Source organism: Bubalus bubalis, chromosome 3 (genome assembly GCF_019923935.1).
Source record: "Bubalus bubalis isolate 160015118507 breed Murrah chromosome 3, NDDB_SH_1, whole genome shotgun sequence".
In the NCBI taxonomy this organism is placed as follows: domain Eukaryota; kingdom Metazoa; phylum Chordata; class Mammalia; order Artiodactyla; family Bovidae; genus Bubalus; species Bubalus bubalis.
The window spans coordinates 15,937,252-15,954,879 of NC_059159.1; the positions used below are offsets into that span (position 1 = coordinate 15,937,252).

Consider the following 17,628-nt stretch of genomic DNA (forward strand, 5'->3'; position numbering starts at 1 on the left):
GTCCCCCGGCGTCATCGCCCGGGTCGACCCCGAGCAGCTGCTCCGCCTCGGGCCGCCGGGAAGGGAGGCCAGGCAGGGAAAGGTGAGGGCTAGGAAAGACCTTTGTGTGCGGGCGCACGCACCCCGTCTGCGCCCGGCCTTTGCCGAGAGCCCCGACTCCGTCCATAGAGGGCACCCCGCGCGTCGGCCGGGAAGGCTCGGTGGCCCGAGGCTCCGGGCAGAGTCTCGGCGCCGCGCCCAGCCGCGCCCGTCCCCAGCCCCCGCCCCGGAGGCGCCCGCGCTCTTCCCGGTTCGGGAAATCTGCAGCGGCGGGCGCGCCCGGGCCGGTCTGGCTGGGCAGGGGCGACCCCTAGTGCCCAGCGGGGCCCGCTGCCGCCCTGCCGCGGGGGGCGGCCCGGAGCAGGATGCAGAGCCTCCCTCCACACCCCGGCTTGGGGATGCGGAAGGGGCACCGCGGCTCCAGACCTGGGGCCCCCGGTTTGGGTGCCATCTCTAGAGGACAGGAGAAGAGCGCCCCCGGGGTGGTGCTTAAAAAAGAGCCTCCGCCGAGGGAACCCTGCCTCCTGTGTTGCTCCGAGGCAGATGGTTCCCGCCCCCAGCCCCACACCGTGTCACCAACCGCCTCTCTTCAGGAAGCTGGGACTAGCTCTAGGATCCACCCCCTCCCGGTAGAGTCCTAATGTGGGGGCCTCAGATTTCCCCCGCTGGAAACGGGTCCAGGCCCTTTCCGCCTGTCCCAGCCCTGCGCACACCCCAGGCGCCGGCAGGGGCAGCCCCGTGCAGAGGGACCGTCTTGGCAAGCTGCTCAGACGCCGCCGGGGCCTGGCTTCCCGCCCGAGCTCTGATCAGGACAAGAGCCAGGGCAGCCAAAGGCGGATCCACACGCCTCGCGCCCTCCCCCTGGGGCCATGGCTTCTCTGGTCCCTGGCAGCCTGGCAGGACTCACCTGGTTGGCAGCGCTCTGTGAAGATGGGTTGCTACAGCTGAGTCATGGCTGTGACCCGCCACCCTAGCCCCATGCAGGTAAACAGGGAGGGAAAAGGCAACACATCAGGGCACAGCAGGTGACACAAAGATGCCAGCCTCTGTCGCTCATGCCAACCTTCTCACTGGGCACCCTGTCCTGGGCTCCTGGGAACCGAGGCTGTACACAAGATGCCACAGGTGGCACCGAGGTAAGGGCTGCTGGGGAGAGGCCCTGGGTGGGTGTGCCTGGGTCTAACAAATTGTCACACTGCCCCCCTGACAGCTGCTTCTTGGCTGGCACGCATAATGGTCACCACAGCCAAGTCCAAGTCAGGGAGGGGAATCGTGCCTCCAGCAGCCATCAATACAGGTGTGGAGAGGAGCAGCCATGAAGGCCTTCAGCCAAGGCTGGGCCAGAGCACCTGCCCCCTACCTCAAATGTACAAGTCAAGGCAACTAGATTTGGGGGAAAGAGGAAGGTGAAAGAAGGTGGGCAGCTCTTGGAGCTGGGGCTGCATTGTGGTGGAGGAAGAAGCTGAGAGCGTCCAGGTAGGGATGGAGGGAGGCGATTACTCTTGTTCCCTTGCCCTTCACCAGTCAGAATGTGCTTCCAAATAGGGAGCGCTCACTCCAGCCAATGAGAAAATAAATATTGAGAATGAGAATCTTTCTCAAGAATAAAGAAAGCACCCCACCTCGCCTCCTCCTCTGACTCCACTGCTTCTCACTGCCCCTGTGCCCCCCCATCATATGACCCTCTGTGTCCAGCCAATTTGATCCCTGAAAGACTGTGGGGTCTCTGTTCCTCACACTGTTCCAGGCACTGTAGCATGTGTGGTGTGTGTGTCTGTTGTGTATTGTCTGTGTGTCTGGTCACTGGTGCTGGGGCAGGGGCTTGGGGGAGCTGGGCAGGAAGGGCAATGATGCCATCCTCCTCCACGACAGAGTCCGCAGCCTGAGCTTCCTCTTGCTTTCCAGGTTCCGAGCTGGGAGATGGGAATGGCAGCAGTTTGTGAAGGCAACAGCCGAGTTGTCTAGCAAGGGAGCTGGCCTGGAGCTGGCCGGGCAGAAGCCTCTCCTCCTGGCCACCCTTCCTCCATGCCCACAAGACTCCCTTCCTCCTTGCCACTGAAACTGAAACCGATGTTCCCAGTTATCTTTTTCACCGTCTGCCACTCTCTTTTTGGGGTCTGGCTCGAGCATCCACAGACAGCAACAGCAACCCGCTCAGACCCAGACTTGGGCTTGCTGAGCCCCCACCAGCTGCCCAGCTGCTGCCCTTCCACCCAGAAGTCCAAGGGGACCCATTGGCCCTAGTGGGCCCCATGGCCTGAGGTCCCTCTGTGGAGGGCACCCCTTCAGGTCTCACTCCACCCTGAGTGGAATCAGTAAACTGACGTTGTTCACCCGGTTTTGTCTTGTGCTCATTCCAGTCCCCTTGGACAAAGGCTCAGGGCCTGAAACTCTGAGGAGTACACCTCCCACACCCCCCACCTCCCCCCCACGTCTCACCTCTTCTTGCCCCCCCTCCATCACTGCCGCAAGGGATGACACCGCCTGGGCCCCCAGAGGCTGGCTGGCTGCCCCTGTAGGTACTCACTTAGGAGGGTTTGGTACATTTACTCCACACTTCTCTCCTAATTGCATCTTATCACCCAAAGACCAGATCAAGACTTAGGATGAAAAGCAAGGCAGAGAATTTAGTAAGAAAAGAAGAGGTAGGTGTGTGTATATGAGACAGAGACAAAGCCAAGTCAAAAAATAAAGATGGAGGGAATGAACTACTGATACCTGCAAAAACGTTACAGCAAATGAAAGAAGCCAGTCACGAAAGACTACATACCGTATGATCCTATTTACATGCAATTTCTAGAAAGGCAAACCAGAGAAACAGAGCAGTGCTTGCTGGGGGTTGGGGAGGGGAGTGGAGATGGACTGCACACGAGCTCGAGGGGACTTTGCGGGGTGATGAGGGGCTTCTGAAAGTTGGTCTGTGGTTATGTTCACACAACTGGATGCATTTACTAAAGCTTATTGAACTGTGTGCTTAACACAGGCGAACTCTGGTATAATTGTAAAATATGCCTCAACAGACTTTCTAAACAATGGAAGAAGGGGCAGAGAAAGGGTGAGAGAGAGGAAAAGGTAAAAGGGGAAGAGGTGCTTCTCAAACCACCTTCAAGACCTGCCCTCCTCAGAACAAGAGTGACCACTGAAGATGTTGCTGCCAAGGGGTCCCCCCAATAAATTACAGTGTCAGTAGGGTTTAGGAAAAGCTAGATGTCAAAATCTTGTCTGATATGTTCCACAGTTAGGCAAAGTGACTCCAGGACTGCAAACAAGAAATTCCACCAGGCTGCCTAGATCCAAGAACCAAATAAAAGGAAATCTTTAAATGTGCATAGTCCCTAGAAGAGCCACTCAGGTTGAAAATATCTCCATGATGTACATAAAATTGCTATAACCTCAAGTTGCTCCACTCACCAGTGGAGCTCCAAGCCCTGATCATTCTATGAGAATGGGTCTTTATTTTTAACTGAATTGTAAGGTCAACTGAGGATACAGGATTTGTCCAGGAGCCAATACTGAGAAATATCTAAGGGACAATGCATATTTTAAAATAAAGTTTACAGAGAACTTAATGGAATTTGAGGTGGCTGGGTAAATATTCTGGCAGGCCAAACCCACAGGAAGATGTAGCAGGGTTTGAGGCAGCTGCCCTGAGACCGTCGTTACAGGTTTACACAGCCGGTGTTGGGTTTGGGGAAACTATCTGAAGGATTTACAGACAAAAGCAGGAGCGCCTCCTGTGAGGTCTGGGTGGCAAAAGGTGCAACACCACAGACCCGCACTGTTAATTCATCGGCACTGCAGCCCAGGGGTCTGCCGATGGGGCTTCTCATGGCCCAACATGCCAAAGTACCAAGTCTCCTTTATTAAAAGACAACGATGGGTCCAGTATTCTTTCCTGGGAAATCCCACGGACAGAGGAGCCTGGCAGGCTACAGTCCATGGGGTGTCAAAGAACCAGACACAACTTAGTGACTAAACAACAACGTGAATTTGTCAGTTTCTATTGTGTGTGTGTGAGTCACTCAGTCATATCCAGCTCTTTGCAACCCCATGGACTGTAGCCCACCAGGCTCCTCTGTCCGTGGAATTCTCCAGGCCAGAATACTGGAGTGGGTAGCCTTTCCCTTCTCCAAGAGATCTTCTCAACCCAGGGATCGAACCCAGGTCTCCTGCATTGTAGGCAGATTCTTTACTAGCTGAGCCACAAGGGAAGCCCAAGAATACTGGAATGGGTAGCCTATCCCTTCTCCAGTGGATCTTGCTGACCCAGGAGTACTGCAAGAAGCTTAACAATTAAATGCATTATTTGTGATTTAAAAAAAAAAAAGACAATGATGGGGACTTCCCTGGTGGCCCAGCAGTTAAGAATCCGCACTCCCAATACAGCCAGCCCAAGTTTGATCTGGCCAGAGAAGTAAATCCCACATGCTGCAACTAAAAAAAATAAATAAATAAATTTTCATTAAAAAAATACTTAAAAAAAAAAAGAATGATGAAAAGGGCTATCTCCCTCCCCTATAACTGGCTAAATATTGGCAGAATCTACTCGAGGCTGAGGCACATTGGACAGGACACAGGGTCTTTCTATGCCTTTGGCTCTTTAGGCAGCTTTTACCAACTATAACTTGTGCTTCGCTGGTGGCTCACAGGGTAAAGAATCCACATTGCAGGAGACCTGGGTTAGACCCTTGGGTTGGGAAGATCCCCTGGAGAGGAAATAGCTACCCACTCCAGTATTCTTGTCCAGAGAATTCCATAGACAGAGGAGTCTGGCAGGCTACAGCCAATGGAGTCGTGGAATCGGACTCAACTTTCACTTTTTTCAACCACGCGCAGGTTGTGAAGACACAGGGGAAAAATGCACAGCGCCCACCTCCTTGGAGCTCAGTTCTCACTGGGGCAGCAGGACATGTGTAGAAAACATCATACTGAGGTAACAGGAGCCCACAGGTCGTGCTTACAGAGCACGTCCTAGGAGCTGGGCCTGAGGGTAAGCGTTTTACATTTATCTTTAATCCTCACAATACGCCTATGAGGCAGATACGAGTAACCCCATGTTACATGGGAAGGAATGTGCACTAGGGTTCTCTAGAGAAAAAGAGCTAATAGGATATATAGAAAGATTTAGTATGAGGGATTGGCTCACAGGATTATGGAGGCTGAGAAGTCCCACCGTCTGCCATCGGCAAGCTAAGGACCTAGGGAAGCCGGTGGTGCGGTTCCAATTCAAACTTGGGCCTGGGAACATGGGGGTGGGGGTGGGGTGGCAAGAGTGTGAACCCTGGTTGGCGTCTGAAGGCCTGAGAACCAGAAGTGTTGATGTCTGAGAGCAGAAGATGAGTGTCCTAGCTCAACAGAAAAGCTGTCCTTTCTCTCCCTTTTTGTTCTATTCAGGCCCTCAATGGATTGGACAATGCCCACCCTCCCACCCTGGGGAGAGTGATCTTCTTTACGGTTTATTGATTCAAATGCTAATCTCTGGACTTCACTGGAGGTCCAGCACTTAAGAATCCACCTGCCAACGCAGAGGACACTGCAGCATGTCAGGCTTCCCTGTCCTTCACTGTCTCCCAGAGTTAGCCCAAACTCATGTCCATTGAGTTGGTGATGCCATCCAACCATCTCATCCTCTGTCTCCCCCTTCTCCTCCTGCCTTCAGTCATTCCCAGCATCAGGGTCTTTTCCAATCAGTCTTCTCTTCACATCAGGTGGCCAAAGTATTGGAGCTTCAGCATCAGTCCTTCCAATGAAGCACAATTTGAAAGCATCAATTCTTCAGTGCTCAGTCTTCTTTATGGTCCAACTCTCACATCTGTACATAACTACTGGAAAAAACCATGGCTTTGACTATATGGACCTTTGTCAGCAAAGAGATGTCTCTGCTTTTTAATATGTTGTCTAGGTTTGTCATAGGTTTTTCTTCCAAGGAATAAGCTTCTTTTAATTTCGAGACTGCAGTCACCCATCCTCAGTGATTTATATACACTACTTTGTACAAAATAGAAAACTAATGACAACTGACTGTATATAGTGCAGGGAACTCTAATCAGTGACATAAATGGGAAGGAAATCCAAGGAATACAGGATATATGTATACAAATAGCTGATTCAGTTTGCTATACAATGGAAACTAACAACATTGTAAAGCAACTGTACTCCAATTTTAAAAAGTAATAAAATATCCATAATAGTGCAAATGTCTCATATATGAACCAAGCCCCCACTTCATTTCTACACATCCTAAACAATTCTCCTTTTTTTGGCCGCAGAGTGCTGCATGCAGGATCTTAGTTCCCCAAACAGAGATCAAACCCGGGCCCCACAGAGTCTTCACCACTAGACCACCAGGGAAGTCCCCATCCTATGCAATTCTGTGCATTGAGTGCCATGTCCAACCCCAGCCCAGGCTAATCAGGTGTCCCTCCCCCACTGCCTCAGGAATGAGGCCAGAGAAAAAGGAAAGGAGAGAGGTCACTTTTAGCCCTTACACTCAAAACAGGCTTCTGAAACTCAGCACAGATGTCTCAGGTTGAGACAGAGTTCTTGAGCCTCAGAGTCTGACTGTAAGCTCATGGCAGGGGTTGGGGGGGGGGGGGCGGTGTTCTCTCCTGTATCCCATCCCCCAACCTTTTTATAGAGCAGGGAGGGTGGAGAAGTGATCAGCCAAGTCCTTCCCTTCTCGGTGCCTCTGTTTCCTCGTCTGTCAAGGGGCACAGTCACAACCAGCTGATATGTTGAGAGGATAAAATGAGTTTATTCATGGTAAGCAGTTAGAACAGGGCCATACCTAGTAAATAATAAGTATCTTGATCATTGCCATCATCATGGAGGAATGGCCTGTCTGAGGCAATGTCTCCGAGTTCCCTGCAGCCCCAGAGTAGGAAAAGACACCATCCAAAAGTTTCTCAGGTCCCAGAGAGAGATAGATAGACCTCCCTGAGTAAACCTGCAGGGCTGTGCAATGACTGAGGAGGGCCAGATCCCCGGACACATCACAGGACCTCAGAACTTAAGAGATGCCAGGCAGGAAAGAAAAAAAAAAAGCTGACTAGAAAACCTGAACTGACCAGGGTTTCCCTGAAATGGCTACAGTTCTGCCATCAGCCACTATCAGAAGCTAGTCCATTTTCTGCTTTGACTGCGAGCAACAAATCCATTTCAAGGGGGAAATGCCTGCATGCTGCTTTGTCCCTTTCCTTTCTCCAGGGCTGGCCTCCCTGGCTGCTTTGCTGGACAAGGATTGCCATCTGCAGATCCAACGGGGCCGATTCAGTGGGGAGTCGAGACTAAAGTCAGCCTTCACTGGGCCTCCTGGCTGCACTGACCCGAGACAGAGGCCTGAACATCCAAGCACTTTCATCTCACACCAGTCTCACTCAAGGGCCCTCCATGTTCCCTCCACTGCTTTTCCCTTTCCTCCCTCTTCCTGCCCGCCTTTCTCGGGAACTGCCTCTCCCTCCAGATGCAGTTCTTGACCTTGTCCCTGCCATAGACTCCCGCCCTAGTGCTCCAGGCAGCTTGGCAGGGCCTGGCCAGCTCTGTTCCAGGAGAGCCATGTGGTGCGGCTGGCCGGCTCCTCACCCCTGCGGCCTCGCAGTGCTGCCCGCTGGGCCAGGCCAGCTCCGCCAGGACACCTGGGAGCAAGCCATCTCTGATCTGACAAGAAGAGGTTGTGAGAAGGCCTGACACCACTCTCTGGAGAGCGGCCCGTTCATTCATGGATTCAGCGAGCTGTCCCGGAGGCCAGGTGGCCAGAGCTGAGCCGGTTTTTGCCCCACCAGTGCCGGCTGGGCTTGGAGCCTGGATTCAGTGCCCTTTGCCCAGGCACCAGAGGCTGGGTCTCAGGGCATCATAGGTGGAATGTAGAGAGGCTGAAGGCCTATTGCATAGAAATGAGCAGAAAGAAAGGAGTTTCTCCCATGCACCCTACCAGAACCAGCATTGGCCGGGGGCCAGAGGCAGATGACCCCAGTCCCAAGCCTTCCTCCTGCCCACAGAGAGCCACCCGGAGTCCCCCAGACCTCCCCTGGGCAGGCAGGAGCCCCCAAGCAGAACAAGGTCTATGGGGAGCCCCCAGGTGCACGTGAAGCTGTCTGAAATGCTTCTGGGTGGGGATTCAGGGCTCTGGCAAAGACTAAAGCCACCTGAGGAAAGGAGAGAAGAGTGGGGAACAAGTATTTCTGGAGTGATTTAAACCAGGGGTCCCCAACCTCCGGGCCATGGACTGGTATCTCCTGTCAGATCAGTGGCAGCATTAGATTAGAAATAAAGTGCGCAATAAGTGTAAGGCGCTCAAATTATCCAAAAACCATCCCTCCCTTCCCGGTCCTTGAAAAAACTGTCTTCCATGAAATCTGTCCCTGGTGTGAAAAAGGTTTAGGACTGCTGACTTAAACCTCTGGACACACAGCAGCCACTGGCCCCAGGGAGCCCTGGGGCATTTGGGTCCTCACTCCTTCAGCTGCTCCTCCCACCCCCAAACCCCACCTGGGAGCCTGTGTCCCCACCTTCACCACTAGGCTCTTCCTATCTCTCAGGGCAAGGGTCAGCAGCCAACTCCCCAAGGGGCTTGGGCTCAGCCTGCCCTAGCCATCTGTGAGTTGTGGCTAATGGCCGGGCACTCAACTCACAAAGGGAGCTGTTCCCCACTGTGGAGGGCTAATCACTTCAGGCTGAAGTGGATTAATCATTAAGGACCCCCACACACACACACAGGATTGGGGGTCCCTCCCTGAAGTGACCGGGCCCCTCTGTGTGTCCTGCTGCTGCTACAGAGAGAGGAGAGTAGGAAGAGGGCCTTGGGTTTCCAAGGCTCCGAAAAGGCCCTCTCAGACTCAGACACGGCACCTCGTCTACCCCACTGTGCTGGAGTCGCTTTCTCAGTGAGTATCTTTTCCTATCATATGGGCTTAAGCTTTGAACCACGTGACAGAATTACCGATTTAGAAAACAAGAAACTTGAGTTTAAAAATCACCAAGGCCAAACACGCATGTGCACACAACCTCGTCAGTTGCCACAGACAAAACGATCCCAAGCACCGGCTGAAAATGTCAGACTAGCCGTTCCCACTGACTTCCTGCTGGACCTGACATCCACATTCAGGCTTTCTAGGCCTGCCTTCAAGGCCTCAGGCAACCAGGCCCCACCAGGCTCCAGCCAGCCTGGCCTCCCCACTGGTCATCTGAAGCCCCAGGGGCCCCGCGGCAGGACCCAGCCCCTTCCCCTTGGCGTTCCCCAGCCCAGGACCTGGCCTGGATGCTTGCACCACCTCCCACCCACCTCCTTCAGGTTCCAGCCTCACTGCCACTGGAGAGGCCCACCCCAACCACCCAGCCCAAAGCAGCTCCCGGCCCCTTGGCCTGCTTCAAGCCTTCTCACTGCACCCAGCGCGACCTGGCACAGTTGACCATCCTTGGCTGGCAAGGCCTTCTCTGTTTGCGGCTCTAACTCCAGCTCAAACATCCTGAATGGAGGTGATGGTGGTGGGCGAGGTCCTGTGACCCACTCCCCTGCCTCAGGGCAGTTTCAGAGCCCATACTACCCAGGGACAAATGTGTACTCACTGTCTTGCAGCTCAAATGCAGGTCTGTCTTGGAAGCATGGTGGTGTGGGGCCCCCACCGCGGTCTGGCAGGGGTACCTCACACGCTGGCCTGGGAGCCACAGCCCAGAGACAAGCAGTACCAGCTGACGTTTATGGGACAATAACAGTTCGAGCGCCAAGGCCCCGTGCAGATTGCTTTGCCCAGGTGATCTCACTTAATCCTCAACCTCCTTAAAGGAGCCCGGGAGGTGCATCCTGTTCTCCTGTTTTACACTGTGAAAGGGGAGCCAAGTTGCCCAAGCTCACGCCACTGTCCTTTGGCTCCTGAATGCTTACTCTCACACGTATCCCCAGGAGCAGAGAGAAGGCTGGGGTCCCGTGGCCCCAAGACAGAAGCAAAACAGATGCAAGCTCCCCAAAATAACATGTATCTTTGAAGCAGTATGAAGGACAAGACTCCCGACAAGATAAAGTGGGGACCCTTCTCTCTCAAGCCTCTGAAAGGTGTTTTATTTGTTTGCTTTTCTTTTATCTTTTTCTTTTTAAAACAATAATGGCACATTAAAAAAAATTAAGAACTACAAAAAGGACCGTGTCTTGGAGTCTGTGCTCACATTGCCCTGGGCCATGGCGCCAGGACTGGTGATTCTAACTGGGGCTCCGGCCTCTTGGAAAGGTTCTGGGTGGGTCGTCTCCCCCACACAGGGGCCACTGCTCTGGGCCCCCCTTAGAGGGCGCACCCCAGCTCCCACTGACCCTGGCCAACCACCTTCTCTCTCTCCAAACTACAGCCAGGACCTGGAAACCTTAGGGAACTTACTTTGGTCCCCACAGGGGACTTGACAGGGACAGAGCCCTCCTCTGACCGGCAGGAGATGACACCCCAGCCCAGCCCGGTCATCCCCAGGAGGTCAGGGTGTCTCTCCCCGGTCCTGTCTCCAGCCCAGCTGATACCACAGTGATGCTCCAGTCCTCAGTCCCAGCCCAGAACCCTCCCGTCATGCCCTACGGCCACCCCAGCAGGCACACGAGTGACAAATGCTCAGCCCCCCTGTGACCCCCACCAACAGCAAGAGAGGGCTCCCCAGACCCCAGGGCCCTGGCTCAGAAGGAAGGGCTGGGAGAGCAGGCAGGAAGCAGGGCGGGGGGACAGGGGGTGGGGGGCAGGGAGGATGTGGGGTGAGGAGCTGAGCTGCCAGGGTAGGGGAGAAGCGACAGAGGCCGGCTGAGGGCTCAGGGAGGCTCCTCAGACTCTGCAGCGAGAAGAGGGGGTCCCAGGGTTGGGGGACAGGCCTGGGGGGTGGGGGCAGGGAGAAAGAGGCTTCTGTCCTGCCTCCGGTGACCATGGGGGTACAGGCCCGGGTGACAAGACCTTAGGGCCCCCCCAAAAGGAAACGCCATGCTGCACTCAGCCAGGCCTCAGCCCAGCCCTCATGGGAGGGAAGGACCCCACCAGCCCAGGCCCTGCCAGCCCTAGCTCCCCACAGCGCTCCCCAGGGCGCCACCTCCCCCGGCCCCGCCCACGCCCTCGGCCCCGCCCACACCCTCGGCTCTACTCCTGCTGCTCGTTCATTTCCATGTCGGACACCAGGATGTTCTTCTCTGTGGCCTCGCTGGGGCCGGAGGAGCTGCGGCTGTAGCGGGCACCCTCGAAGGCCCCACGCTCGACGCTCTGTCGCCGCCGGTAGAGAATCAGGGCAGCGGTCAGCAGGGCCAGGAGCAGGAGTACCGCCATCAGCACCACCACCAGGGCCGCGGGGTTCTCCGGGAGGGCTGCTGCGGCCGGAAGGATCCTTGGTCAGAAGCCCCGCCATGCCCGCCCGCTGCCCAGAATGACCAGGACCCGGGGGGAGAGGGCTAGTCCTGCCTGCCACTCACCTGATGGGGAGAAGCTACTCACCTGATGGGGAGAAGCTGCTCGCCTCAGCTGTGGGGGAGGAGGGACCAGTTAACAACAGTGGTAGTAACAATACAGTAATAATAAGCAAACGTGCAAGAACATTTCCTGCAGTGCCAGACACTTCATTGGCTCATCTACTTCTCTCATAGGTACTCTTATTACTGTTGTTGTTTAGCCGCTGAGTCGTGTCGAACTCTTCTGCAACCCCTTGCACTGTAGCCTGCCAGGCTTCTCTGGCCATGGGATTTCCCAAGCAAGAATACTGGAGGGGGTTGCCATTTCCTCCTGCAAGGGATCTTCCCAACCCAGGGACTGAACCCGCATCTCCTGTGTTGGCAGGCAGATTCTTTACCACTGAGCCGCCTTCAAAGCCCATAGGTACTTTTATTACCCCATTTTACATGAGTAAACTGAGGCCAGAGAGCTTGAGCAATTTACCCAAGGTCACAGAGTTGGCCAACGGTTTGGCCTGGGCTCGAACCCCATATCCCTGCCTTTAACCACTACAAAATGGTTACTGTCAACCAATGGCTGTCTACTCTGGCAATTTTCAGGAAGGGCCAGTCCTTGGTACAGACCAATTGATCCCAGAGGAGGGTCCCGGCGACCCCAGGCCTGTTGACTCCCTCCCATCCACTGTGTGGCCTGCAGAATGAGCAGCGGCCCGGGGCCCCCCGCCCCCCAGCACCAGATGTCTCCCGCACCTCGAGGGAGCTTGCAGACGACGCCCATGGTGATGTTGGTACAGGCCCCCGGGCGCCACAGCCCACTGCTGCTCTGGATCCAGTAGCAGCTGTTGTGACTCAGCATGCTGGGGCCCAGGCCCGGGGGCCCCCAGTTGGAGTAGTTCACAGCTGTGTTGTCCTGCCAGACCAGGGTGCCCCCTGTGGGAAAGGTGGCATGGGGGGGTGCATTGTTGGGGATGGGGGGGCAGTGAAATGGAGCAGAAGCAGATGGGAGAGAAGAGGCCTGTTCTAGAAAAGCCCCACATCCCACTGATCCTCACCCTCTCCCACAGGCCCTCACCGCCCACCCCCCCACCCTTCACCACCAGCCAAGCCCCAGTGGAGGGCCTCCCCCTGTAGCCCGAGGCCTGCCCCTCCTGACCCTATACCCAGGGGGCCCACCTTTGGGGTTGAAGTTCATGCCCAGCCAGGCGCCCCGACTCTGGCCCTCAGAGCTCTGCAGATGCTCCCAGACAAACACGTTCTCCATCTCATCCAGGATGGACAGGACCGCGCCGCCCGCTGGACACAAAGGAGGCCGACGTCAGGGCAGGCGAGTCTCCTGGGGGGTAGCAGAGCCCCCGGAGAGGCCCCGCCCTCTTCCCTGGCAACCTGAGGATGGCATGGAGACGTGCGTGTAACGGGGGGCTACATTTACATCCATGTCCCGTCCCAGGTGGTCTGTGTGGATTGGACCGTGAGGGGCACTGAGAGGTGAGTGCAGCCGACAAGCAGAGTACAGCACGGGGACTACATTCGTGGGGTCTCTGAGCGTCCTCGAGAGGGGTCGCCACCCGGAACGCCCAGGTGGGGGCGCTCGCCCCCTCCCCAGCCCACCTCTCTGGCAGCGCTGCAGCGCCTCCTTGTGGCCCAGCAGCAGCTCCATGTGGAAGGAGTAGCAGTGCTCTCGGAAGGGAATCCATGCCGAGTCCGCCAGCCCCTGGGGACAGCTCCCGTGGTAGCTTATTCGTCGCGGAGGAGGAGGCCCTGTGAGGGGGGAAATGCAGGATTGAGGAAGTGGCCCAGGGTCCTCCCGGGGTCGGCTTCTCCCTGGCCAGCCCTCGCCCCAGCGGGTGGGCACTCACCGCCGTGAACTCCACACACAGCACCCTGCAACTTGGTGTCACAGCTGGTGGTGCGCCAGGCACCATCTGTGTCCACGTAGGCGCAGCCCCCAGGGTGCTGGGGCTCCCCGTCCTGCCAGCTCATGTAGCTCAGCGGCTCCTCCGAGACCCAGGAGTACCGCCGGGAGCCCTGAGCACAGGGGGCCATCAGGACGGGAGCAAGGGGACCAGCCAGGGCCGGGTGGAGGGGGGTGGCCACAGAAGGCAGGGGTTTAGGAGGAGACAGGAGGGAACTGGGGGTAGGGGGCCCCAGCCCGGTGCCTACCTCCTCACTGGCCAGCCCAATCCAGAGTGGCGTGCGCAGCCCTCGGGCGGCCTGAGTGAGGAAGGCCTGGGTGTAGGGGTCGAGCACGTGGGCCAGGCTGGCATTTCGGCTCTCACACAGCAACAGGGCGTCGTGCCAGCGCAGCGGCTTCTGCAGCAGCCGGAAGGTGCCGTTGAGGTAGGAGAGCTCAGCGCCCGGGGCAGGGGGCGACGCTGCTGGGGATGGGCTCAGGGAGGGGTCTACAGGGAAGGGGGCAGGACTCAGGCCGGGCTCTGCTCCCCTCACCCCATCCCCAGGCATGAGGCCGAGGGGGAACAGCAGGCAGAGACCAACTCTCCTTTGGGCACAGTAACCGTCGGTCACTGTTGTTGTTAATAATACGTTCTTACTAGTAAAGGGATGAGCAACCTTGAGGCTGACCAGGAACCCAGGGCAGAGGGACCCCTGCTCAGAGCTGCAGAAGCCTCAGATGTTGAACCACGGGGTCCCTGCCACAATGCATGCCCAATGTCTTAGCTCTTCCTGGGTAGCCCTCCAAATCCCAAACCTTCCTCCTGCAACCCCTGGATGCTCACTGCCTGTCCCTCTGATTGGTGCCTGGCCTTTCTGCCCATCTGCTTCCCAAGCAGTGTGGTCCCCTGAGATCAGGGACCATGCCTCATTCCTCCTGGCTCAGCCCACAGCGTCCAGCCCTGGGCTGAGGTTTCCAGGTTCCCGGGTGATACCTACCCGTGGCCTTCTGGCAGATGAAGCCGTGAGTCTCCTCTGCACAGCTCCGGTCATCCCAGCGGCCAGTGAAGTGGGTTGAGGGGCTATGCAGAACCACGGCACAGCTGGTCTGGGGGGAAGGAGCCGCTCAGGGGAGCCCCAGGAGCTGCCTGCCTTGTGCCACCACCCCCAAAAGTCTGTACTATGAGCAAAGAGGTTGCAAGGGGGTCCCCAGGCGTGAAGACAAGTGCTGCGGGCTAGGGCGGGTTAGCAGGTGCAGACGAGGGCATGGGGCAGGGGCTTCCTCACCGGTATGTTGCCGCTGGGAGCAGGGCTAGGGCCAGAGGGCTCCCCAGGGGCCCAGTTGGTGTACTGCAGAGGCTCCTGCTCCACCCACTGGAAGTCCCTCTGCGAGGCATGGAGGCCAATCCAAAGGTCAAAGGTCACATTGGGCAGGCTGGCTGTGATGAACGCTGCAGTCCCCCAGAACAGACCGTGATGAGCCACAGGGCGGCAGCCCCCTCCTCACTCTGCTCTAGCCGTCTAGGGGGACGGTATCAGAGGATTCTGGGGCCTCCCCCTGGGCTGACCCTACCTTGCTCTAAGGGGTTTGCAATGGTGACCAGTTGGGCCTCTTGCTGTTCACAGGAGAACTGTGCCTCTGACCACTTCACCCGGTCCTGGGGGTCCTGGCCTTGGATTCTGAAACACTGTGGGGCGGAGGGGGAGGCGTGACACCCAGCTCCACCTCCCTGGCCCCCACACCCAGGAACTCCGACCCCTCAGCGCCAGGCGCTGGGGAGGCTTTGGGGGCTGGGAGAGAAAAACAGGAGAACCAGAACATCTGGGTCTCCTTGACCAAGGCTCTGATACCCTCCCGACCTGGCATGGCAGATTCACATACACTTGCCCACCCCTGAGGAATTTTAAAGTGGGAAGATCTCTCTGGGCCACCAAATGCTCCACTACCTATGGCAGCAACCCCTGGGCCACGCCTGGGGCAAGGTCTGTCTGGTTCTTGGCTTCATATACTTCAAAGGCCTTCAGCAGAATTATTGGTATCATTACAATGATGCTGACAATTAAGAAAGGGACCGGTTCCATATATGAAATATATTGTTTTGGATTAGGTGGAAGAAGCTGTAAGAATAAGCTTTTGGAGCAATTCAATGACATGGAGAAATACTCAAAATACAACACCGAGGAAAAAAAAGTTGGCTACAAAATTGTGCTATTTAGTATGATCTCAATTACGGGGAAAAAGTCAGGAAGTGGAGTAACAAATATGGATAGTGGTTATCTCTGGAGAGTATAGATGAGTTTTAGTTTTTTTTGTTTCAAAATATAAATAATACATCCTACTCTTTTTGTTTTCTTTAAGGAAGAAAAGGTGTATTATTTGCTTGAATAATCTGAAGACAGGGAGAGCTCCATGACACTATGAGCTGGCTGTACTCCAGCGCATGACAAAGATTTATGGATTATGTTATCTAGTGTTAACTAATCTAATCCTCACAACTCACTTAAGCAGTCTTACAGTGTCCGGCAAAGAAGGCATGATTCAAAGCTCATACTAAGGATGCCAGGGAAAACCACAAGGAAATAGCACACTTTCCTTCCTGGGATAAGCTCTTTCAGCTGCTAGATAAAAACAATGAAGGTCTAATCGGGTTGGATGAATCAGCCCATGGGTCACTAACTACTCTTGGAAAGAAACTAACCCTCTAGAAGGAACATTTTGAAAACATGTTGAGATGTACATCCATCCTGATTCTCTTGATTGCCTCAAACTCTCCTAGCTGCACACTCAAAATAGTTGGAAAGAGAATCTTCTAAATGTTGTTTTTTAAAAAATCTTCCAGAGACTTTTTTTAAACCCTCTCAATCAGTTCTTCTCAGTAGTTTATAAGGCAGATTCATTTAAATGCAAAAATTGATGAGCTAGTTTTTAAACAAAAATCGGCAGAAGGACTGAAAAATTTAACTGGCATTTAACTGGCAGAAGGACCGAAAAATGGAGAGAAGGACTTAGAAAGCCCAGCCAATGATGGATGAACTTTCTTCATCTATTTGTCTTTGTAAGGCAATCTTTTCATCTACAACAACCATTCAATCCATGTTCTAAAATAATTTGAACTCCAAATAAGACCTTGAAGTCTGAATCAGTGTCAGACCTACATTTTTTAATAAAGTATAGGGACTTCCCTGGTGGTCCAGTGGTTAAGAATCTGCCTGCCAATGCAGGGGACACAGGTTCTATCCCTGGTCGGGGAATATCCCACATGCCACAGAGTAACTAAGCCCGTGTACCACAACAAAGAATAGCCCCGACTCACCACAACTAGAGAAAGCCTGCAAAGGTCCTACAAAGGAGGACCCAGTGCAGCCAAAAATAAATAAAGAAATTAAAAATTAATAAATAAAAATAATGAAGCATATGTGATCACTTTGCTCTTATCAGAATTATTTAAAATAGTAATAATTATTATAATTGATAAATTGAAGAGTGAGCACAAAATGTTTTTCATACCATTAAAAGGAAAAATTTTGAAAACTTAAAAATACTGTTTTAAAATCTTTCATTTCAGTTCAGTTCAGTCGCTCAGTCGTGTCCAACTCTTTGCGACCCCATGAATCACAGCACGCCAGGCCTCCCTGTCCATCACCAACTCCCGGAGTTCACTCAGACTCACGTCCATTTAAAATCTTTAGCTCAGGCTTTAGATTGTTTTGTTCTTGTACATATTTTATTATATATGACATCAGTCACATTAATATGGAAAGTGAAAGTGAAGTCGCTCAGTCGTGTCCGACTCTTTGCGACCCCATGGACTATAGCCTACCAGGCTTCTCTGTCCATGGGATTTTCCAGGCAAGAATACTGGAGTGGGGTGCCATTTCCTTCTCCAGGAGATCTTCCCGTCCCAGGGATTGAACCCGGGTCTCCCTCATTGTAGGCAGACACTTTTATCAGCTGAGCCACCAGGGAAGTCCCAATATGGAAGTAAATACATATATTTACTTTTGCACACATATGTAAGGCACACACATATATTTTGTATGTTCAACATTTTGTTTTAATAAGAGTTCATTATCAAGATGTTTGGTGACCAAGGATCTAGAAAACTCACCAAACTATATGGGCAACCTTATTACTTTATGAACTGGAAGGTGTCACTACACTGAGTTAGTGTCCAAGGGGTCCAGCCCTGGTCCTGGGGCTGAGCAGGGGAGAGGGTGGTGGGTTCAGGCCAGAGGCCATGACTCTGATGTTGCCAGAGGGCCAGGATTCCTGAAGCTCAGCCTTCCCCTCGGGCGCCCCC

At 54.4% G+C, this 17,628-nt stretch overlaps 2 protein-coding genes across 5 annotated transcripts in view; one reads left to right on the plus strand and one right to left on the minus strand.

Moving 5' to 3' along the window:
* Positions 1–5,008, plus strand: part of MARCHF10 (membrane associated ring-CH-type finger 10) — a 104,707-nt gene extending 99,699 nt beyond the window's left edge. For 2 of the 3 annotated variants that reach the window (XM_006044910.4, XM_006044911.4), the window contains exon 11: positions 1,945–2,245. In XM_006044910.4, the coding sequence (XP_006044972.3) occupies positions 1,945–1,982 (38 nt within the window). In that variant the 3' untranslated portion in view covers positions 1,983–2,245. Of the gene's footprint in view, positions 1–1,944; positions 2,246–4,875 lie in introns of those variants that run through there. The other variant, XM_025279888.3, reaches the window with a different exon arrangement.
* A 5,057-nt stretch (positions 5,009–10,065) lies between these two features.
* The window catches only part of MRC2 (mannose receptor C type 2), a 61,159-nt gene continuing 53,596 nt past the window's right edge, over positions 10,066–17,628 (minus strand). Inside the window, exons 21-30 of one of the 2 annotated variants that reach the window (XM_006044909.4) lie at positions 14,901–15,015; positions 14,615–14,778; positions 14,327–14,435; positions 13,598–13,836; positions 13,294–13,462; positions 13,046–13,195; positions 12,611–12,730; positions 12,188–12,367; positions 11,484–11,510; positions 10,066–11,356 (exon numbers count right to left, since the gene is read on the minus strand). In XM_006044909.4, coding sequence (XP_006044971.4) covers positions 11,136–11,356; positions 11,484–11,510; positions 12,188–12,367; positions 12,611–12,730; positions 13,046–13,195; positions 13,294–13,462; positions 13,598–13,836; positions 14,327–14,435; positions 14,615–14,778; positions 14,901–15,015 — 1,494 coding nt within the window. In that variant the 3' untranslated portion in view covers positions 10,066–11,135. Of the gene's footprint in view, positions 11,360–11,483; positions 11,511–12,187; positions 12,368–12,610; positions 12,731–13,045; positions 13,196–13,293; positions 13,463–13,597; positions 13,837–14,326; positions 14,436–14,614; positions 14,779–14,900; positions 15,016–17,628 lie in introns of both variants that reach the window. The other variant, XM_025279889.3, reaches the window with a different exon arrangement.